General features: G+C 40.3%; 1 protein-coding gene across 2 annotated transcripts; it reads left to right on the top strand.

Moving 5' to 3' along the window:
• Positions 1 to 49: 49 nt before the first annotated feature.
• On the top strand, positions 50 to 23,720 carry LOC111322510 (ubiquitin carboxyl-terminal hydrolase 16). Of its 2 annotated transcripts, XM_088731053.1 has the most exons (17): positions 50 to 208; positions 597 to 685; positions 1,573 to 1,638; positions 2,892 to 2,989; positions 7,480 to 7,580; positions 8,039 to 8,136; positions 8,388 to 8,435; positions 8,555 to 8,647; positions 9,454 to 9,587; positions 10,509 to 10,596; positions 10,732 to 10,822; positions 11,065 to 11,153; positions 11,855 to 11,914; positions 18,294 to 18,455; positions 18,788 to 20,084; positions 20,802 to 21,037; positions 22,423 to 23,720. In XM_088731053.1, the coding sequence occupies exons 1-17, from the start codon at positions 124 to 126 to the stop codon at positions 22,774 to 22,776; spliced, it is 3,189 nt and encodes a 1,062-aa protein (XP_088587179.1). In that variant the 5' UTR covers positions 50 to 123; the 3' UTR covers positions 22,777 to 23,720. The 2 variants fall into 2 exon arrangements, with proteins under 2 accessions (XP_088587179.1, XP_088587180.1); XM_088731054.1 differs by lacking the exons at positions 8,388 to 8,435; positions 8,555 to 8,647.
• The last annotated feature ends 433 nt before the right edge of the window (positions 23,721 to 24,153 follow it).

The following is a 24,153-nucleotide window of genomic DNA, read 5'->3' as shown; positions in this document are numbered from 1 at the left end:
GGGCGAAAGACATCCGAGCACGCTAATTTTGTCACAGCGGATAATTGTAGATGAGACATGTACTTCGTGTGAGTAGCACTATAAACAAGACCATACACTATAATTCCGGTCACGATCGTAAAGATGGCGAAAGGAAAGCGTAATTCACTGAAAAAGAAGAAGAAACCAAAAGGAACTGACGAGGTTCAAAACGGCGAGGAAGACGAGGGTAATGGTTGGCACTTACGTTTAATTTAGATAAAAAAATAAGATGGCTGCATGTTGTGTAACAATCTTTCTTTTAAACAGGTTTTAAAAGATACAACGTAATATTAGCTTTGGTAAAAGTCCAAAGTTTACCTACCCGTCCGATGTACATATTACTCGAAAAACACCTAGAGATGACTTTATTTCTCAGAAAAACAATTGTTTTGTTAAAAAAATCCTTTATGTCGAATAGGTCGCTAGAAATTGACAAGAAACCTACCTAAGGTGAAAGCGGAAGAGGGTTTCAAGTACTATAGGGGTGGGTGGGTAAGGACCTATAAAATCTAAATATGATTTTTTAACGCTTATTTGTCGATATATTGTGTTTTATTTTTTTCTGCCAAACGTAGATGTGAAAACTTGTCCTCATATTCCAAAGGCAGTCAAACTGAACTGTTTGCAGAACAAAGTTCCTCACACTTCACTGGGACAGTGTTTGGTAAGTGATATTTTTTTTATTCTATCAATTAGAAAAGTTTTCAGCTTTAAGTGTTAAAAAAGATACTTTTCTATATATACTCTGGGTTATTTGAGCCAGTTATGCTATGTTTTCTCTGCGTGGGTTGTCAGCTGCAAATTCCATTATTCACATCAGCTCAAATTATACCCAGTTTTTTCAATAGATTCTAGACAAGAAATATGATTACCCTTTTCTAAAGTCTCGAGCGTAATCAGAATGTCAACATTCAGTCAGGGCAAGTGGTGAAACAGTAATTCATGAAATACAACAATTTACAATTTATCACTTATAGAGTACTATTTACAATGACAGATCAACAGCGCTTTACAATCAATCCTAACTCACCCATCCCACCCCAGGGGAGGACATCCATCACACAGTAATCTCGTGCGTGGGAAATTAACATCTCCTACTCCTAACACTGTAGGAGACGGGACCTCCATTTATTCGTCCCTATCCGAGAAGACTAGAATATCTAACCATTTCTTGATGTTATAGAAAGGTAGCATATTCTTCTCAATCATTTTAAGACCTTGAGTGTTGGTCTGGCCGGGGATCGAACCCTCGACCTCCCGCACAACAGTCCAGCGCTCTATCCATTGAGCTAACCGGGAGGCGGTTATAGCATGCAAAGAAATATTTTGATACAAATTACCATTCATCCCACACGGAACTGGTTTGCTATATCTTTTCATTGCATTTTAGAATTAGGAAGTTATTAAAAAAATGCTATTGTTACTCTTAATGTAGATTTTAAGCATCATTGCGCATAGTACAATTATAACTGGAATTGGTATTATATAGTTATTTTAGAGTACATATAGCTCTGTCCAAGTTAGCTAAGATTTTTAATTCATTATTTTCAGAACTGTGGTGAATTGGATGGTTTAGAAAGATTTGGTGTCTGTATTTGCCTTTGCTGTGCACATCAGGTTGATATGTCAGTGTTTGTTCTATATATATAGTCTATGGCAAGTGGGAGGTACCATGGAATGCAGAAAGAGGGTGGTGTTGGGAGAAATGGATTTCTAAGGAATGGTTGGGTTTAGTTATTCAGGGTTGTACAGAGTTGAACCCATAACCTTTGCAATTTCAATGCAGTGCCTTATCACCTGAGCTCACACGCCAAGTTGGCGAGTAGGAGTTTGTCATTTTGTTGGTTTGTAATAAACTCCTGAAAGACAAATAAAAACCTCAGTTTAAATATATGATATTCATATATTCACAGTCATTGAATAATAATTGAATTAGAAGAAGATATGATGAAAGGTTGGTAATGTCACAAAATAGGCACTAAGGCAACAATATATGAGAGAAAAAAGAGAAAGAAAACTAAGTTACAAAAGTTACTTCAGCCATGTACTGCAGGGCTCGACACTAATGGTAGCCAACTAGCCACAGACTAGTAGAAATTCAGTTTTGGCTAGTGGTTTTCGATTTCTACTGGCCAATCTGGCTAGTAACAAACTGAAATTGTTGTAACATGTAAGATGTCACTAGCCACTTGGCTAGTAAGTTGAAAAGTTAGTGTCGAGCCCTGTATAACTGCTAGCTGTTTTTGTATTATGGGGTCTTGTCTCTTCAGAATAGCAACATGATTGCTATTGGTTCCTGCATAGGAAGATGTGAAGATATTTGGATCTTTTCATCAATGTTTTTCTTGAAGTAAAGAGCAAATGTCACTGCCATTGTCACTTAAGCACATATTTTGTAGCTTTTACATGCCGTTAATCAATTATCTTAGTTTTATATCTCAATAAAATCTGTAGAGTGTTCCATTCTATTTAACCCTTTTACATGTAACTCCTCCTCACAATTCTGATGTGTTACCATGCCTGGGGCAGATCCAGGGGGGGGGGGGTGGGGTTCAGGTGGTTCCTAAAGTTACCCTCAAAATGCTGGAAATCATGTTTTCCAAAGACCTAATTTACATGCCCTTGGACAATTCTCTGAACCCCCCTTGACTAAATCTTGGATCCACTCCAGCATACAAAATAGGTTATGAGAACAAGCCAGCTTATTGGCAAGAGGATGTTGTCTTGATAGAACACCAAACTCTCCCATCTAATTTACAAGGAAATGTAAGGGAGTTGAAAGGGAGAATTACTCGTGGACCTTGGGAGTAAAAGGTTTTAAGTAAGGTTTGTTGTGAACCATTTCTCAGCTATCTTCTTCTGTCCAACAGGGATGTGATAGGAACAGCCAAGACAAGCACGCTCTGTCACATCACAGAGAAAACCCTTCCCACAGCATTGTGGTTCATCTTCAAAACTGGGTTGTATGGTAAGGATGATGCAATACTGTTAGTAATAAACTGCTATATAAGAGAAAAGAAATGGGGAGGAAAAAAAACAAACAAATTGTGGTACTCCTCTGTGCAGTAACTCTCTCAATAACCTTTTTTTCTTCATGAATGAGAGAGATTAGAGAAGTTAAAAACTCTGTAGAGTGGTGTTCCATTGCTCGTCAGATAATTTGGGTTGTTGTTGGTAAATGAATGTGTTGCTCCATGATTAGAACAGAAACAAATTTGTTTTCTTTTTCATCATGTAAAAGCATGTCTGATCACACAGAACTTTGCCCTTGCACCCTCAAATAAGTTCTGTTCACTGTAACTAATCCAAAGGTTTTGGATTTACAACCTTTGGTTGCAACTTGATCCATAAAATGATTAAAATGTGACTGCTTGTGGCTGCATCACAGCAAAGGATTGAAGTTCTCATCACTTAAGAGCCACTGGCCATAAATATCGAGAATCCACTGACAGTTGCAAAATTTTGTTATTCATTTTATTTTTCCTAAAGGACTCTTTTAATGAACCTTTTTGGAAAATTATATCAAAAAGTTCTATCACGCTTTTTTTCTCCGAAAAATTGAAAAGTTCAAAATATACCTTAATGGCCGTTGTCCCCCCTGTAAAGCAATGAAGAATTATGCAACTTTGGCAACTTCATACACTACAATCAATCAATCAATCAACTTTATTTAACGAGGGTAACACGGGACAGTGCTTCAACTGAGTAACTAGTGACACTCAAACTAAATTTGTAAAACAAAGTTAAGTAACAAAATACATGTTGTAAAGAAAGGAAGTATAAGTGTATGTATGAACAGGACTAACAATAGTAAAAACTATATTACATTTATAAAAATATTCTCAGAATGAATATCTACAAACTATAATTACAATAAGAATACAGCTGGGATTGGTCGAGCGAAAGGAAGGTTACGAAATGTTGGATTAGCATAAAACTATGAATAAAATTAAGTTTCAGTTACGCTAAAATGATCAACGTCATTGTATCTGGTTAAAAATGTCTATAAATAGCCTTTCTAGATGAGGTTACACATGTTACTTTCTTACGGTTAATAGGCAGAGAGTTCCAGAGCCTGGTTGCAAACACGCTAAAAGTTCTCCCTCCCTCAGATACACGATTATATCTAGGGCAGACGAGGTTTAAGGCGCTGTACCACCCACTGCGTGTGTGTAAATCTGCATTGCATTTAAGAAGGTCATACATGTAGCTGGGGCAGTTTCCTTGAAGTTGCTTAAGGACTAGTGAGCACTTATTGATTTTAGCTTCATCATAAAATGGGAGCCACCCTAATTTATTAAAAAGATTTACGGTATTTGATCTTGTGTCAGCTCCCAAAATTACTTGGGCAGCACGTTTTTGCAGCTTGAGGATTCTCGTTAAGTTATCAGCTGAGTAGTTTGACCAGATAGTTGACCCATACAACATTACTTGTTTGATCATAGCATTGTAGTAAAGTGTGCACTGTTCAATAGGGATGAATCTCCTTATCTTTCTAACAACCACTATTCTCTGGGACAACTTCTTGCACAGTTCCTCAACGTGTACATCAAAGCTTAAGTGTTTGTCTATAGTAATCCCCAAGAGTTTCTGACTATCAACCTGTTCTAGGTCAGAGTTAGCAAGTTTGAGCTCCAGTGAACAATTGTCAAGCTTGCAGGGTATGCGTTTCCCTGTAACAAGGAGACATTTCATCTTCGCAGCGTTTGTAACCATTTTGTTAGCAGCTGACTACCTCAAGACGTCATCTAAGTCCTGTTGGAGGGCTGATGACATGGCAGTAAGTCCATTAGTCACGTCTGATGATAAACTGAGAGTAGTGTCATCCGCGTAGATGTCAACGGTAGAATGCTGTGCTGCCAATGGCAGATTGTTAATGAATAAGAGGAACAAAATGGGGTCCAGAATACTCCTTTGTGGTACTCCAGCCAACATAGCTCTTGGGGAGGAATGACAGCCATTGATGTGTACATACTGTGTGCATCCACTTGCCCCATAGGCTTTCAATATCTCTAAGAGTAGAGCGTGGTCTATGAGGTCAAAAGCCTTTTTATAGTCAATAAACACAAGCCCTGATACTTTGTTCTTGTCCAAGTCAAAGAGCAGCTGATCAACTAGGCAGATAAGGGTGGTCTCAGTGGAGTGAAATTTGCAGAAACTGGACTGAAATTTGCAGAAACTGGACTGAAACCTGTGTAGTAGAGTGTTTTCCTCAAGGAAGTCGCAAAGGTGATCACAAATGTGCTTCTCGAGTAACTTTGAAAGTATAGGAAGCACGGTTATTGGCCTATAGTAGTTCTTATCGTCCCGGTTTCCTTGCCCCTTATAAATGGGAGTCACTTTACCGACTTTCCACTTTGTAGGGAAGGTTTGTTTTTCGATACAGAAATTGATCAGCTTGCATAGGGAGTCTGCAATAGCAGGTGCAGCAATTCTCAGCAGTTTGGCACTCACTCCGTCGTTGCCTGTAGCTTTGTACACTGGGTTAGAGAGAAGGAGATTAACAACTTTGTCCTTGGATATTTGTGGAATATTAAATGTTCCAGGGGCCTGGGAAAGGGGAGGTGGAGGAGGGGGTGTGGCTCCAGGGAATGAGACATTGTTAAGACTGATCTGAGAAGTCAGATTTTTCTGCTGATCGACGAAAAAGCAATTCAAAGTCCCAGCAATGTCACCATTGTTAGTAATGATTTCACTCCCATCGACTAATTACTGCAGTTCGTGTTCCGCGCCGTTGTTACCTGACAAGCATTTAATCAGATTCCAAAGTTTCTGCGAGTTATGTTTGTTTTCAGTGAATTTGGTCTTAAAGTATGTTTGCTTTGTTTGCCTAGTTACATTTGTCACATAATTTTTCGCTTGCCTGTAATTAAGCCAGTCATTTTTGGAACTGCTTTTCTTGGCTTTAGTGCGATACAATTCCGCTTTTAAATTTTGTGTGCTAGCATTATGGTCCTTTTGTCTCTTAGAAAATTTTAATTTCTTGTTTTGTTGTTACGTTTAAGTCTGAATAGTGACCCGTTGAAATAAAGTACTTTGCATCTTTTTCGCGGAGGTAGAATAAAGGTCAACCTCAGTGGCCTATAAACAGGTCTGCTATATATACTTAAAAATCATAATGCACATCATCTTTAAAGCTTTATCCTTGTATTTTAATTCCTCCAATTCTCTACCTTGGCCCGCTATAAGCAGCAAGTCCACGTTTAAAAGAGTTTGGGCTATTTTGTCAAAATTGCAATGCAAACCGCTGAACAGCTGTCAGGACCCATTTAAAGGCCTTTAAAAAGGTATTGTATGATATTTTTACAAACCAAAATATATGTAATCTTAAAGTTTTATCCTTGTAGTTTAATTCCTCAAAGTTTCTTTCTTGGCCCGCCATAGGCAGTGCATCCAGCTTTCAAAGAGTTCGGGCTAAAAAATATAAAAAATGTAATGCGATGATTGAACAGTTGTCACGCAAGAGGTCAAGGCTAATCTTTCAGCTTGGCCAGGAATGTACCAAATACATGACCTCTTGCGTGACAGCTGTTCAATGGATCGCATTGCAGTTTTTGTCATTTCAGCCCAAATTCTTTGAAAGTTGGACTCATTGCCTATGGTGGGCCAAGAAAGAAACTTCGAGGAATGAAACTAAAAGGATAAAGCTTAAAGGAGATATATATTTTGATACGTAAATATATCGTACAAGACCTTTTTAAAGGCCTTTAGATGGGTCATGACAGCTGTTCAGTGGTTCGCATTGCATTTTTGACAAAATAGCCCAAACTCTTTTAAACCTGGGCGTGCTGCTTATGGTGGGCCAAGAAAGAGAATGGGAGGAATTGAAATACAAGAATGAAGCTTTAAGATGTTGTATATTATGATTTTTAAGTATTTATGGCAGACCTGCTCATAGGTCACTGAAGTTGACCTTTATTTTACCTCCACAAAAAAGATGCGAAGTACTGTATTTTAACTGGTCACTATTCAGACTTAAATGTTCAACTTAACAAGAAATTAATATTTTCCAAGAGATGAAATGACCATCTGCTAGCACACAAAATTTAAAAGTGGGATTGCATTGCATTGTAGCATATGAAGTTGCTGAAGGTGCATAATTTTCATTGCTCTACAGGGAGGACAACAGCTATTTAGGCGTACTTTGAACTTTTCTATTTTTCGGAGAAAAAAAAGCGCAATAGAACTTTTTGATATAACTTTCGAAAAAGGTTCATTAAAAGGGTCCTTTAGAAAAAATATAACTAATTACGAAATTTTGCAACTGTCGGTGGATTGTCGATATTTACGGTCAGTGGCTCTTAATTGAATAATTTAAGACATACCATGAGGTAGCTCTAAGTGCCATTAATAATAATCTCACTGCTTGTGTTTGCATTTATTCTTTATTTAGTAGTGCATGTATTTAAGTTGTTGTAAATGACCACAGAAAAGGAAATATTCTTTGCCTCCTTGTAGGTGTTATGCTTGTGATGATGAAGTCCAAGTTGAACCTGAGTCTTCAGTTCAGAAGTGCATCAAATTGTTATTAAAGGCTATGAATTTAAGCCCTCCTGCAGGTAATTCCAACAATAATGATATCATTTAAAATCATATTAGTTATATTCAAATCCTTCCGAACAATGAAATTTTCCAGATTGTCAAGAAAGGGCAAATTAACCCTTTACATCCTAGCATCAGGATGCATATTCTCCATACAGTCCTCTATTCATTTCCTAAGGTGCTGATAAGGAGAATTTGTCTAGCAATCAAGAGCTTCTTTAGTTGGTGATAATTTCTGTTTTTCTTGTGATCTTTATGGGTGATATTGTAGGGAGAAATTAGATGCTAGTCACTTTTTGGGGTTAAAATGGTTAAATCTCTTAATAATATACATTAGTTAAAATCAGCAATGTGCAAACATGTCTGGTAGGCCTATGTGAACTGAATGACATAGCCAAAGTTGTTTTTTATTATTATTTAAATTTGTTTTTGGGCATTTGAACTTATTCTAGTTTTTGGTTTGTTTCATTTTCAGAATTAGAACCATCTTTATCTAGTCAAGACAAGGTTTCTACTGAGAAACTCAAGAGAGATGGATCCAAAGCCAATAATCAGCTTAAGAGTCAGATTAAGGTGCACTGCATTAAGCTGTCAAGTTTCTTTTATCAGAGGGGAAGGGTGGAAGGATGGTAGGAAGGGAGGGAGGGGAGAGAAGACTGTGAATGGGAGCCAAGGGGTTTGTATTGATGTTGATGAATATTCATTTGTATTCCCTTCACTTATACAAACTAATAGTCATTGCACTGAGAGTTTTCTCACTGAATTCACCTGTTAAACCAGTAGCTTACTAGTATAACAATTTTTTTTTTTTTTTATGTTTCAAGGGTTTGGCAAATCTTGGGAACACATGTTTCTTTAATTCTGTTATGCAGGTATTTCTCTCAATTTTGTGGTTTTCATGATAGCTTTTATGATGCAAGTTCCATTTCCAGTGCTGTAAATCAAAACTTTGCAGTTTTTAATGAAGCTGTTATTTTTTTTCTTTCTTAAGAATTTATGCCAGACAGAGCTGCTTCATGTAGCAGCTTCATGTGCTGCACAAGAAGGGTTTTCATACCATGTTACTCCAAATGATAAAGATTTGGTGAGGAGCCTCCATTTGATTACAAAGGACAACCTTTTGTTTTCACCAGAACAAGGTTGCTTTGAGAACTAACCTTAGCTTTGATTCACTGAGGTCTTGGCTTTTGCTTAACCTTAAATGCTTTTGAATTTAATTCCAAAGACATTTCTTTTACTCCCAAGATCCAACAAGTTTTTTTTTACAACTGATTGATTGTCATACATTTCCTTGTAAATTAGACAGGGGATTCCATTTCACACCCTCTGGCTGACAAGCTTCTCTCTTCTCATAACCTCTTTGCAAGATAGTATATTAAAATCAAATTGAGAAGTTACAAGTTAATCAATTCTGGGAGTGATAGGGTTAAATCTGAGTCAAGGTAAACTTGCTCAGATCAATTTTTGAGGGAATTGTGGTAATATAGGCAGAGGATTGGTGATTAGTGTTAGTGAATTCATGTAAAAAGTAGCTTAAAGCAGTAATTACACTTGGGTTGATATATTTTTTGAGAGAATTTTGCCCACTGGTAGAACCACCAGATGTAGGGATTTGTTGAATTCTGACCAGTCTTTCCCCAAGAAAAGCAGTTACAAATAATTCTGCATTGAAGGCCTGGAAACCTTCATGTGTTTTAATGAAGAGACCATAGGATTTTTCCCCCACAATATTGTACTTTGCTGCAATGTTTGTTACCAAATGAATTAAAAATGTCTTCTATTATAGAAAATAAATCCGTTTCTGTTTACAACCTTTAATTATGCCATTTGTTAATGATAGCTTCAGAAGACAGTAATTCAATACTGACGTTGTTTTTTTATCTTTCCCAGCCACAACTGAAATTAAAAGTTGAAGATCCACCTGGAGAAGTGACTAAAGCTCTATGGAAGCTACTTCAAGATTTCAGAACCTCAACTGATCGAACCTTAACACCACGGCAGCTGTTTTCCGAGATTTGCAAGAAGTAAACATCAGTTATTTGTCGGTCATTCAGTTAGTCATTCGCTCCGTCAGCTTTTGTAATCGTTACGGTGGCCAATTTACCATTTCAACTTTGTTGATATATCCAAATTATTCAGTTAGTTAGGTAGGCAAGTAGTCTGTCTCTCTCTCTCTCTCTCTCTCTCTCTCTCTCTCTCTCTCTCTCTCTCTCTCTCTCTCTCTCTCTCTCTCTCTCTCTCTCTCTCTCTCTCTCTCTCTCTCTCTCTCTCTCTCTCTCTCTCTCTCTCTCTCTCTCTCTCTCTCTCTCTCTCTCTCTCTCTCTCTCTCTCTCTCTCTCTCTCTCTCTCTCTCTCTCTCTCTCTCTCTCTCTCTCTATCAGTCAGTCAACCTGTCTGTCTGTTTTTCAGTCAGTCAGACAGCCTGTCAGTTGAACAGGCAATCAGTCACTTAGTCAGGGAGGCAGTAAGTCATTCTGTAAGGATGTCAGGTTGTCTGTGTGCCAGCCAGTCAAGCAGCAGGGTGGATCTAGGATTTTTCTTGAGGGGTGCACCACTATGGAATAGCGTATCTGACGGGAGAGGTAAACAAATTTTAAAAGCAAAAAAACGAAAAAGAAGGCTTATTACTAGGCAATATCATAATTTGAATTGCTTAAAACACATAGCAAGCGATACAGCAGATTTTTTATAACTGTGAAGATCTATTGGAAAGCCAAGGGTCGTCTCAGATGGGGTGGAGGGGGTGTTGCGTACTTCCTGCATGCTCCCCTAAGTCCGTCCTTGGTCAGTCTTGATTAATCAATCTGCAAACCACTCAGTCAGACAGTTGCTATTCTGTCATACCGTCTATTAGCCATAAACCTAGAATAAATTCATTTTGTATCATGCACAACGAAAATCGTTTTTATTGAAAGCCAATTCTCATTTTTTTTTTCTCCCAACAGAGCCACACGGTTTAAGGGATATAGACAGCAAGACAGTCAAGAACTGCTGCGTTATCTTTTGGATTCAATAAGAAATGAAGAACTCTGGGTAAACCTAGAAAAATATATATTTCATATTAGTTGAAACTATTGTTTGACAATTGTGGGCTTTTTATGTTAAAGAAAGGAAAGTAGAAAAATCGCAATCATGATATATTCTTGTCTTTGTTCTTCAATGTTTTAGCGAGTCAAACGTGCTGTGTTGCACTCGTTTGGTGTCAAACGTGGTGCTAACGGGGAGACGTTGGACGACAACAAACGGAAACAAGTCAAAGGTGGATATATCCGGCTATAATTTATTTAATATGTACTTCGTGTAATATTATTCCACTATTATGTCATTTTACCAAATAAGGTTATGAGAACGCGCAAAATATGCAATTCCTTTGGTATATACTACCTGAGACTATACTTAAACTTATATTTATGTGCGAGTTCCGCAATGTACTCACTGTCGCAATGACTTTAGGGTACAAAGGTTTGCCACCATTAACACTATTTTGTTGTTATCACACAGAGTATGGAGCGAGCGCTGCAGCACCGCTCATAGACAGTGTGTTTGCCGGCAGGCTTGTCAGCATTGTCACTTGTCACCAATGTCATCAGGTTAGTCACCAGGCTTCTTTTTAATCAATATCGCCAAGCCTACCCCAACAGATCCTATCGTCAAATAGTTCATCTGAAAGTTGAATACCGGTAGTTTTCTCTGTTTTGAAATTTATAATGTTGGGCAGCGAAAAGTTCAGGTTTGAGCATTGATCGGGCTCATTGCGTAGTGATTTTTAGCATGTCACCTTACCCCCGCAGTGCCTTCCCCCCCGCACCCTATCTGCAATACAGTACAAGTGGGTACCTGCGACCTACCAGGGGTACCTAAATATGCTGAAGGTTGATACTAGCCAGACATTTGGCCACAAGCAAGCTCTTCCGACAGGGGCTTGTGGGTACTGGATGTAGGCAAGGAGAAAGGGAGGGTTGGCAATTATATCTCAAAGATTCGCACATTTGCCTCCAAAATATTGACTCGAAGTATCTGCACCCCGAGAGAATTCTTTTTCGCAGGCCAGCCAGGATACTCCTTGATTAGATTTGAAAGTAATGAGTTACTTGGCTTAACGCTATTGAATTCGAATAAGTAGTCTTTGGAAGAGTTCTCAATCTGAACTAATCCCGAAAAGCTGTAGTTACATAGGAGTACATCTCACCTGATCTGAATTTGATTGCAATCTCCACCTGCTTACCTACGAGCCAAATACGTTCCCCTCTAAATCGCTGCTTCTGTGAGATATGTCGCATTGAATTTTTAGGAATTCAAAGTAGAGGAGACATTTCTGGATTTGTCCTTACCATTGGCGTCACCTCCGCAGGTAAGTGCGCCGCCATTCAGCAAATTTTGACCACTTGTCAGTGACTGATTCTGGTGCAGTAACTGACCAGTTACTTTTGACGAATGCTACACCAGTCCTTGGTCAATAACATTACAAAAACGTGCTAATATTTTTGAGAAGTTTTGAACTTTACACTACGTATGTTATCAGGACTTTGTCAAGATAGAGGTGATGAAGATAGGCAAACTTACTAGCTAAGAGGTTGATACCTCACCAAATTCTCCTATCTAAGTTGCAAGGAAATTATATTTCCTCGGAGGGTACCTACCTGAAGGGGAGATATGGTTCTCCGAGCTCCTTCGAAGACTGATACGAGCAATACTGGTGCAGTTCGCGGCGCGCGACGGCCTGGAACCCACGATTTTAATTAAATTTAACGCATGCGTGATGACATCCTCTGATTGAGTGGCAAGCTGAGTATTGATTAACAGACCAGGGTGGGGTGGTATAGATGTCTACTACCATAGGAAAGGGGACCAGTATTGCTCGTATCAGTCTTCGAAGGAGCTCGGAGAACCATATCTCCCCTTCAGGTATGTACCCTCCGAGGAAATATAATTTCTCCTTCACTCCTTCTCCGACTGATACTCGCAATACTGGTGTAGATTACAAAGACACTGTTAATCAATGTCTAAATTTTTTTATTTCAAAACAATAACCATCAGGGATTAACAATATCAAAATCCATGTTCATTTGTCTTAAACGAATTTGCCATGTGACTGAAAACAGTTAATGTCATTTTGGTTCTCCTGAAGCCAAAATACCTTGAACAAACCTATTCTTTAGGATAGGCTTGTGATAAAAGTTTTTGGAGGTTGTTGCTGATGACCAGTTCAGCCGCAATGATATCTTCAAGAGGCACACCACTATCTGCAGCCATAGATGTTGCTGCAGCTCGTGTAGAATGACCCGTGTATTGAGCATCAATACCTGCATTAGGCAATACAGTGCGTATCCAACGTGATACTGTCTGACTCCCGACAGCCGAGTGGGGCGATGTAAAAGACACAAGAAGATGCTGGTCTTTGCGAAGACGAGCGGTTCGGTTTACGTACTGTTTCAGACTCGATAACACAAATGTTCTGGTTTTCCGGAAAAGATGGAAGGTAAATTTTTCTTGCTGGGTGATTCGGTCGAGAGTTTTTAACATGTTGAGGTATCGTAAACTCCTAACTGTTCTCCTTTTAGGATATATAATCCAAATTTAATGCTGCAAGTTCGTGAGCCCTGGCTGAAGACGTAAGTGCCAATAGTATAGTCGTCTTAAACGTCAACTCTTTAAGGGAGAGGCTTTCGTTTGATGGCAAGTTCTTTAGATGCTCTAATAATGTCCCAACTGACCAGATTGAACAGATTTTGGGCAATGGTGGACGAAGTTCAAATATGCCTTTCATAAAACGAGACGAGAGCGGGAGTGTTCCTAGTGGTTGTCCCTCGATTGGATCATGCAGTTGAGATATGCAGGATTTGTAAACACCGACAGTTCGGTATGAAAGCTTTCGAGTGTGAAATTGTTCAGTCAGGAACTCTAAAACCTCTGCTACAGTCGCTGAAAAGGGACATTGAGTCCGTGACACACACCAACTAGTCCAAAGTTTCCAAGGACCTTCATATCTTTTTTTCGTTCCTTCTCTCCAGGAGGCCACAAGGATGTCGCAAACTTGTGGTGGAAGGCCTCCTGCTCGGCAAGGTTCCCTGAAAGAGGCCATACCACTAGCTTCATTGTTTTCCACAATGGGTGTTGCGCTTCCAGGCCGAACGGGAGATACAGACTCTTCTCCGACATTGGAAGAATGGCAGGGATGTCCACTAACATCTCCAGTAGTAACGGATACCAAGACTGGCCTGGCCAGTTTGGAGCTATTAGTAGACAGGTTGCCTGATCCTCGCGTATCTTCTTCAGAATTCGAGGCAGCATCACAATCGGTGCATGAATGAATGATGTCCATTTGTTCCACTGTAACGTCATCGCATCGATCCCCATTGCACCCGGGTCTGGGTGTCGGGAAACATAGCGGGGTAGACTCAAACGATGCGGAGTGTAATACTTGGTGACTATGCGTATAAAGATCGCCCTGTCCAGAGTCCACTCCGTGCGTTCGTTGAAGTGACGTAATACTTGGTGACTATGCGTATAAAGATCGCCCTGTCCAGAGTCCACTCCGTGCGTTCGTTGAAGTGACGTAATACTTGGTGACTATGCGTATAAAGATCGCCCTGTCCAGAGTCCACTCCGTGCGTTCGTTGAAGTGACGTGAAGCCCTGTCCGCATCGACATTGTATACTCCTATAAGATGTTGTGCTGTTATCCATGTGCCTTTCTGTTGACAAACGTTCCAAATTTCCACTGCCAAGGCTGCCAACGTCGACGATCGTGTCCCCCCTCTCTTGTTGACATACGCTACTGCTGTAGAGTTGTCCATCTGCAGAGCAATATGTTGTGGAATCTTAACTTGTGACATCAGAAAGGACCGAATGCCTAGAAGGGCTGCTCTTAATTCGAGAATGTTGATGTGTTGTCTGGATTCTTGGATGTCCCATTGTCCCCCGTTGTGCGTCCATTGTAGTGAGCTCCCCATCCGCGTTTGGACGCATCTGTGTAAACGATCTTGTCGAACGGTGGTAGGGAGATTAGGTATTTGTTGAACTGATGAATCTTTGTCGAGGTCCACCACTGGAGGTCGTTCAGCGAATCTCTTGTGAGATAAATTCGCATTTTGTTGCAGAAGCCTTTGTTCCGGTGAACGCTGTTGATATGTTTCCTCTGTAATGCACGATAATGCAAGGGACCCTGTATCAGACCCACTTGCGAACAATGATTCATCCTGCCTAGTAGAGCAGAGCGTTCTTTCAGTGTCAACCAGCGATTGTTGAGCGCATTCTTGCACTCTAATTGGAGATTTTGGAGTTTCTCGTTTGGAACGGCTTGCGTCATCTCCTTGGAATTTATCAAGGATTCCAGGGACTCTAGACACTGGAAGGGAGCTTGAGAGCATTTCTCCTGCTTGATGAGAAAACCAAGACGTTGTAACAGAGCGACAACACTCCGAAAGATTGACGACAGTCTCTCTGGACTCTGGTCCAGGATAAGCATATCGTCTAGGTATATCACTATCCGAATTCCTTGTCTCCGTAGCAGTATTATGACTCGTTTTAACAGTTTCGTGAAAGTCCTGGGGGCGCTGGATAACCCGAATGGTAGGCATTGGAATTCGTAAGTTATGCCTTGGAAGACAAACCGTAGGTATTTCTCGTGACTGTCGTGAATTGGTACCGAAAGATATGCGTCTTGGAGATCTAACTTCATCATGAAGTCGCCTGATTGGATAAGTTTGCGTACTGCTTCCAGACCCTCCATCTTGAACTTCTGAGAAACGACAAACCGATTGAGATTCTTCAAATTGAAGACTGGCCTTTCTTTGGTTGTTTGTTTCATAATGAACAGTGTTGAAGTGAATTAATTTAGTTTCTCCTGTACAGCTTTTACTGGACCTTTTGTTTGGAGTTGTGAGATGGCTTCGTTTATAGAAGCTAAGTCCTCTTTTGACTTGGCTTTTGTTTGTCTTTGTCTCCATTGTATTGGTTGACAGACAAAGGGAATTTTGTACCCTTGAACTATGGATAGAATCCAAGGATCTGACGTAATTAGTATCCAATTTGAGTAAAAATGTTTGATTCGACCTACTACAAGATTGTCTGGTGGTATTATGTCCTGAAGTGATGGCAGCTGATAGTCAGCTACGTTTTGCGTGGCTTCCACGGCGTGCCCAATAGGGTTTGTTTTTGCCGTTGGTGGTAGGATGCTTTCTGAAGGAGTCATTACGGTGCTGTCGGCCAAAACTGGAATGCTGGAGAAATTGGTCACGAAAGGATTTGTGAGGTTGAAAGCGTCCTCTGGCGGAGAAAAATCTTTGAGGTTTGGTTGGTTGTGCCACTAATTTTCGATTTGTGTTTGCATGGTCATGTTCCTCTTTAATGACATTATGAAACTTTTTAGGGAAGAAATGCTTGTCAGCTGGAATGTGATCTTTCAGCGTACACTTTCCAACATCAATTAAGTACTCAGTGAAACGTTGTTGTCGCCAGCTGTTAAGGCGACAATGTGCATTGCCAAGGAGTACAATAGCATCTTCAATAAGAGCTTTGATGTGGTCGGGATCAGGACCCGAGGGCTCATCCTCATCGACATTCACTTCTCCTGCTGGCTCTAACGCTTGTAGAGCACTAACAAGTGGTCGAACAACAGAAATAAAGGGTGCTTGTGTGGCAGCTAAACCCTCATCAAATGTCAACAAATCTTTCGTTCGAGATAGGCCATGAACACGTTTAATGTCCTCTTTTATCCCAGATTGCATTACGGGTGACACTAGGAAATCATTTGTTCCTTTAATATCAGGATATTGTTCCATTAAATTTGTACAAACTTCTTTGGACAGTTGCTTGGTAAATGCAGATTTGAGAAAAGAAGTTAATTCTTCAGAAATAGTAGTTTCTTCTGCAGGTGCATAATAGGGACCTTAAGCACTCAGGACGGCAACGCCAAGGAAGACTTCGATTAAAAAATGAATTTCTACTCTTAGTTAGAATTTCAAAAATGGCTGCATGAGCTTACTGTCTCATACGGCGCCAGAGCTCGACTTCAGCATGACGTATAAAAGTATAGTTGAGTTCCAAATAGAAATTAAAATAATTTGCCGTCGCGGTTTCGGTTCGCAGACGACGCAAATTTTGGCGATTTCACGTTGTTGTTTTGCATAGGACGGCTAAGAAATGTACAAGTTTCAAAATGCACGTGCTGAGCTATTGTCCTCCCTATTAGATCTCTTGTTTTTACACGTCCTCGTTGCTGTCGCCGTCGTGGTTGCTTAAGGTCCCTAATATTTGTCAGACCGACTAGAGACAACAGAGACTGGTGTTTCACCATCATCCGCTTTGGCTTTTTTGGGTTGTGGGTGTGCCCCAACTTCATTTGCTTGGGAGCCATCAGGATCTGTCATAAATGCATTTCTTAAAATATCTGGTAAAGCCCTCTTTAGTGTCTCAGTGACTTTGTTTTCCCTTGATGAGCATATTGTTCCTGCGAGATGGGTACCTGCAGGAAACCAGGTCATATATTACAATTGTAATTTTTTTTGTGTGTGTTGTAGTAAAATATATTCGTCGAGCGGGCACTCTAGACGAATTTTGCACTTATCTACCTGCGATATGGGTACCTGCAGGAGGTATAATCAAGTAGAACGGAAAAACCAGGACTTTGACGGAAGGTATACGATCAGGCGACATAAGCCCGCGAAAAATAGCATAACAAAGCGCTATAGTTTTACCGAGTTGTTTTCCAATATTTAACAATTATTCCACGAGCGCGCGTTGGATATGAGCTGATAGATAGCCAACTCGGCGCTACGCGCCTCGTTGGCTATAATCATCTCATATCCAACAAGCGAGAGTGGAATAATTGTTTTATTAAAAAACCCCCCCCAAGATATTAGACAAATCTTCTCGACTTTATTTTGTGAGAAGAAACCGGATTTAACAATGTACAGAAATTAGATTATGGTATATTGGCTCATATACCATAATGGCTGAGCCAATAAAAAGTCTTGAATTGCATTATCCAATGATCGAGTTTTTAATAAATTTCGTTATTTAATTTAAGAAACAGCTTGCATGCTTAGCACTTACCTTTTCAGAGGCCATTCTTGCATGAAAGTGGCGAAAAGTGTTTCGGATGGACGATTTTTAAACGGATTTCTTGTGAGTGAAACAGATCGAAGCTTGCCCACGAAAGAAAGAGGATGTCATTACGCATGCGTTGAATTTAATTAAAATGGTGGGTTCCAGGCCGTCGCGCGCCGCGAACTGCACCAGTATTGTGAGTATCAGTCGGAGAATGAGTGAAGGAGAAATATCCAGCAGCGGGAACTTGGGAAGTATAACTAACTCAGCAGATCTTGTGAGTCATAGAGTTGTTATAGAGCAATTTGCAATCGAGTGTCGAAAGAGATCCTCCCTTGCATTGCTGTGATTTACTTTGCACTGTGATTGGTCCAGGAAATTCGCGCCACTCTCTCAGCCAATCAGATGCAAAACTAACACCAATCCCGACTTTGTCGGCCGCGTTTTGCCGCGCTTTAGGCAGTTTGCTTGATTTTACTTTGAGTTCACATTTGCTCTTAAGTATTTTCTTTTCTTCTGAAAGGTCGTTGTAATGACTTTCGGTTTGGTTTTTACGACACTCAATGGAAGAGTGCGATTTTGTGTACAATGTTTTTACTATTTCTAATTACTATTTTAATTTTCAGTATGTTTTCGTTTACTCTGACATTCATTTTAGTTTTTGTTTTTTTTTTCTCGTAGGACTCCTTTAGCAACAGGTTCTTCGGAAAAGGTGGCAAACAGAATCCAAAATCATCGAATATTCCTAAGAATGTCTCGAAGAATGAAAAGGACGATGATAACCAGAAGGAAACAAAGAGTCCCAGTAAACATCAGCTAAAATCAGCCAGAAAAGCTGAAAGGGTAAGTCAATAATGCACTCTATGAACATCACGCTATTTGGGCTTGCATTGGTTTTGCTTTACTGATTGAGTTTCGTAAAACGAAAACCAAAGTAATTGCAACGGCCAATCAGAAGAAAGGAAAATACCCTGAAGAGCCAATCAAAGTAAACACAGCAAACCGTCTAAATCGCGGGAAAATGCGGGCGACCAGTGTGTGATTGGTGACAAAGACAACTTGAAGAGTGTTGGTCAATGTTTATAGGCACCGAAAACATGAAGAATTTCCTTTAACTAAACAACGTCGGGTATAACTGTAATGTGACACATTTTGTGTTGTCTTGTTTTTCGTAGAAAAAAAGAAAGGGAGGAAAAGGCCATGGAAAGAAAGGAAAAGCCTCGCAGCAGGTCGACGACAACAAACAAGATGATGATGATGATGATGATGAATTAGACAAGCGGGTGTCAGAGGAGGAAGGCCATGAACCTAACCAGATGAACGTGTCTGACCTGGAAGGAAGCGATAGTGATCAAGAGAACAAAGTGAATGAAACAGCGGTACCTGGGAATTATAGCCAAGGTTTTGAAGTGATTCCCAACAATGATATCCAATTGAGAGATGTTAGTAGCCGATCAAAGTCCTCTGAAGTCAACGAAAAAGACGTAGACACCTGTATTTTAGATGTAAACAACGGCGAATATTTAGCAGAAAACACAGTCGCTCGTGCTGGTACGGAGCAAACAGAGGGCGTGAAGGACATAGAAGAACAGCGCGCGATGCAAACAGAACAAAGTGCAGAACAATTTCGAGCGAAGGAGAGAGAGAGTTTGAATAGTAGAACGAATGGAAATGGTGTTTCTAATGGCAATGAAGAAAACAAACGTTCGCCCATGGAAATTTTGAACAGTAACCAAGTAACTGCGTCAAAACATCTAAGTTGCGATTCTTCACGGTGCAGCCAAGAGAAAGGGACTGAGAAAGATGAACATTATCAACAAAGGTGTGAAGAAATCCCATCGAGCATAAAGGAATTTGTAGAAGAAATTATAAATATGGCTGTGCAGTACTTGAGTCTGGATAAACCCAACGAACTTCAAGACAAACTGGTTACTAGTAGATCATCGCAGAGTTCTTCGCCGACTTGTGTATCTAGTAGTGAGAAACAGGCTAAAGAAACAGGAAATGATTTTCAAGAGAAAACAGAGGAAGGTGAAGTTGACAGAAAGTCAACTAAAGCCGTTCCTAGTCTTGAGAGAGAACTGGATTGCGCCTCAACAGAGAAAAGAACAAACAATAAAGAGAACGAAAGATTTTGTTCGGATTCTGGAAAGAGCGATGAAAACGAAGGAACAACGGAGGTATCTGTAAAAAGCGAGGAAGAAAGTGAAACTGAGTCTGAAGAAGAATTTGAAAATGATCAAAGATTAGATAGGATTCTTACTGTACAACCTGCGTATCAACCCTCCCCAGGCGAATGCTCTGTGTTGTCGTGTTTAAGCCAATTTTGCGTCTCGGAATTATTAGACGGCAATAATAAATTTGCTTGTGAGGAGTGTACCAAGCGAGCGCAGCGGACCAAGAAGAAGAAGGGAGGTAGAACAACGAAAGACAGTGACAAAGATGAAGTTAGTGCAGACTGTTCTTCAGAAGGTAAGTTCAAGTCCTTTTTATTGGAAACTGTGCTGTGCGAGACATGCACGAGTGGCTGGTTCGTTAGACTCTGGGTCGAGAGGTCAGGGTTGATGCCGTGGGCGCGTCCTTGTGTGGCGTTCTTGGGTGCGTCTCTCACTCAGGAATATAAAAGAATACCGCGGGAAACTCTCTGCGTTACAGACAGGGGACAAAAGCCGGCTTATCATACTAGCCGGTAACGCAACTCTTGCTCCTGAGGTATTCGTTACAAGCCAATGGAAGATAAAACGATCCGTCACCGTTAAAAAGCAATTTTTGATCGAGTGTCGTAGGGAAACCGGGATTGCTTCATATTTGCTTTACTTCGCTCGTTGATTGGACCAGAAAACTCGCGCCGTCATCTCACTGTGACCAATCAGATTCAAGACTAACATCAATCGCGACTCAGTCCTCTCGTTTTCCCGCGCCTCAGGTAGTTCCCTCGTTTTCACCTGACGTTCTTATTGGCTCCATGTATTGATTTCGTTTGTTCTGATTGGCTGTCTTTGTTTCTTAGGTTTATGACATTCGGTCAAATTGTACTTTATTTCAAAATTATTTTTAAGACACCTTGGCAAATTATATTTTTAGGCTTCTCGTTATTTCTCCATCAAGAGCAATGTATGGTAATTAAGAATTCTGTCTCGCGACTGATTGATTTTTTTTTTCTTGTTATTATTTTCTTGTTGTTTACAGATGAACTAAAAGGTGCCAAAGCCGAGAAGTCTTCGAAGAACAAGAACAAGGACTCCAAACAGCAGATCGTGTATACCGTGGCTAGTAAACAGATGCTGATCTCTCGTGCCCCACCAGTCCTCACTCTACACCTTAAACGATTCCAGCAAGCTCGTTTTACCTTGCAGAAACTCACCAAACACGTGGACTTTCCACTGGAACTGAACTTGGCGCCGTTTTGCAGCAGAAGTGGAAGGGTAAGCTGGGTTAAATGCTTATAAAAGCGATGTGTCGCGAGAGGGTTGAAGTTCGGGAAACATAAGACGCTTTTCCGTAAAACGCGCGATCATGGATAGATTCTTTACGGTTCTCAGTAACTCTTTCGATAATAGGAGCATTGTAATAAGTGCGGAACTCAGGGGACCCCCCTTTAGATTATGTTTGTTACTTATATGATCACGTGTAAAATCTCTCGCTCAAGCTTTTTAGTCGTCGTCTAGTTGAAATAACTTTAGACTGTCAGTCGTCGAACTAATCTAGACCTAAGACTCATTTTCTTAGATATCAAGGACCTCTTATATGGTCAAAACTGGATAATATATTGAAAGGCTCCCTGAATATTGAATCTTTTGAAAAGAACATTAAGAAAAAGACCTCGCGTCACTGTAAACAACAACAATAGCTGCTGAGAACTGTGCAACTCTTAGAGACCACCTTTTATATACCCACTGTTTTAACGTACAATTTATACTTACGTATGATGCACGATCCTCGCAGTAGAGAGCGCTATCTATGCAATAGCGAAAATCAGACCTGAAAAAAATCAGGCCTGTACGCGATTCGAACCACTGACCTCTGCGATACTAGTGCAGCGCTCTACCAATTGAGCTAACAAGCCAACTGGGAGCAGGCCTTTAAGTTGATTCGTAATAAACCCGTGATGATAAATCAAATACAATGAATATATGAAGTTCATATATTTTGAACTGCGGTATTAGATACGTATGATGCACGATCCTCGCAGTAGAGAGCGCTATCTATGCAATAGCGAAAATTAGAGCTGAAAAAAATCAGGCCTGTACGGGATTCGAACCACTGACCTCTGCGATACTAGTGCAGCGCTCTACCAATTGAGCTAACAAGCCAACTGGGAGCAGGCCGTTAAGTTGATTCGTAATAAACCCGTGATGATTAATCAAATACAATGAATATATGAAGTTCATATATTTTGAACTGCGGTATTAGATACGTATGATGCACGATCCTCGCAGTGGAGAGCGCTATCTATGCAATAGCGAAAATCAGACCTGAAAAAAATCAGGCCTGTACGGGATTCGAACCACTGATCTCTGCGATACTAGTGCGATACTAAATCGACACATTAATAAAGCTTTTACTTTACTTAACTTACTCTTTAGATTCACTTCAGCTATTCGTTTTAAGCGTAAGCGAAACAAGGGCTGAATACCCTGGGAGAACAAAGTTTCTTGCCCCTAATCTCAACAAAGTTACACCTAATCACAACAAATCCAGACCTCTCAATTCGGAGTCCAGTGCGTCCTACGTTTACTACCGTGTTCTTAACTATTGCCACTGGAAAATTTACGTTTCTGTTTTGTTTGTTTGTTTTGTTTTGTTCCAGAGTCGAGCAGACTCGGAAGGGCAAGTGCTGTACTCGCTGTATGGAGTAATTCAACACAGCGGTAACATGAACAGCGGACATTACACAGCCTACGTGAAAGTCAGCGAACCGCCAGTGAAAAGTTTGTACGACAAAATTACTTCAATGAGTGATCTAACGAATTTTATTGAGAAAATGTGGACTCAAAAGTCCGACGCCAAACACGGTAGTTCCCGTACTCGTCATGAGCCTGCGCTGAGTGGTCAGTGGTTTCATGTCAGTGATTCAAGCGTTAGTGCCGCAGCCGAGACTAAAGTGCTCAAGAGTCAAGCCTACATGTTGTTCTATGGCCGCCTTCCTCTTGTCAGTGGATGACAAATTTGATTTTTCTGGGCTTAGTAGAGATTTTAAAATCAAGGGTTAAAAATGATTCATGTTCAGTATGTTTTGCTCTGTTTTATGAGTTAAGTTTCAATCAAGCCATTTTCTTGGCCCGTTAGATACAATCTTTACTTGGTAGCACGCGATTGCCTCGCAAAATTTCCATCGCCTTGATTGGCCGTTGTAAGTATCTGGTTTCACAAATCTCAGTTTAACATAACCAAAGTAAAGCGCGCGCTCTGATTGGTCCATTCAGTGTCCTTCGTTTGCCCATGTGTGTACGCTGCTGACGTGAGCGGCAAATGCAAAGACTAGTTTCTACGCGCTTTTTTTTTCTGGTCACGTGAGATTTCAGCGTTAAATGAAAGAGAACTCTTTAGCTACAAAGTATCGATGTTATGTTATGAAACGAATGGTACATCTAGACACCACAGCGTACACTATTGAGTTATGGATGCACTTGAAAGGTTTGCTAAGTGCCGAAGAAGCTCTAGTCGGTCTCAGCTATCTCCTCGCGCGACTCTTACGCTTCTTTCGTGCTTAGCAACCTCCCGCGTGCATCCATCACTTAATACTAGTGTACACTGCGATGTTTCCTACTTGTTAATTGTTTTTGAAATGCAAGGGACTGGTCAGTATTCTCCTGTCAATGGTAGTTATCTGACTTTGTCACTGCGCATTGCTGCCAGGGTCTAGAGAGTGAAGCAACTCGTTAAGGCCAGGGTTAAAGTGAACCCTTCGGTCAAACCCAATAATTTCAAAAAGGAGCCGAAAAGGATAATTAATTTTCTAAGATATCCACTCGTTAATGAAAAAGAGTTTTGTCATCTACAGTTTCATAGCTGATATCTGTGGTGAGCTGGAATTTTCTGCGATCATCCATTGTAAACCAATCAAACTGTAAGACTAATAAAGAACTGAACGTGTTTACAACTCAAGACTAACATATCCACCGTTCTCTTCCGGGGCGGTAACGTCGCCAGTTTTTTTTCCTCAATTCCTCTACCAAAAAGGTACTTATCAGAACTTATCTGGCTTTACGCTTTACCAATTGAAAAAAAAGAAGAAGAACTTTGCCGTTGTGTGAGCTGCTAGAAATCTAAAAACGTAACTTCTTTTAAAACCTGCAAGGTGCGTGAGACCTCGACGAACAGCTTGATCAGAGTACCAACAGGCTTCCCGAGAGGGGCTGGGAATAGCGTTAACCATTAAACTTCCAAGAGTGACCAGCATCTAATTTATCCTAACAGAAATACTGCAAATTCATTCATTATTGAAAGTAAAGAGAATGACTGCCACTCTAACAAACTTTGATTAACAAACGAATTTTCGTTGTCAGCACCAAAGGAAATTTGCAGAAAAGAGCATGGA

The sequence above is a fragment of the Stylophora pistillata genome, chromosome 8, assembly GCF_964205215.1.
Source record: "Stylophora pistillata chromosome 8, jaStyPist1.2, whole genome shotgun sequence".
Classification (NCBI taxonomy): Eukaryota; Metazoa; Cnidaria; class Anthozoa; order Scleractinia; family Pocilloporidae; genus Stylophora; species Stylophora pistillata.
The sequence above is the reverse complement of the archived record's forward strand: the minus strand, read 5'-3'. Positions and strand labels throughout refer to the sequence as shown.

Coding starts and splice junctions, on each gene's coding strand:
- LOC111322510 (XM_088731053.1), top strand. CDS start 124: ATGGCGAAAGGAAAGCGTAATTCACTGAAAAAGAAGAAGAAACCAAAA. Junction 7,581..8,038: donor GAATTTAAGCCCTCCTGCAG/GTAATTCCAACA, acceptor TTTCATTTTCAG/AATTAGAACCATCTTTATCT. Junction 21,038..22,422: donor TTTGCAGCAGAAGTGGAAGG/GTAAGCTGGGTT, acceptor GTTTTGTTCCAG/AGTCGAGCAGACTCGGAAGG.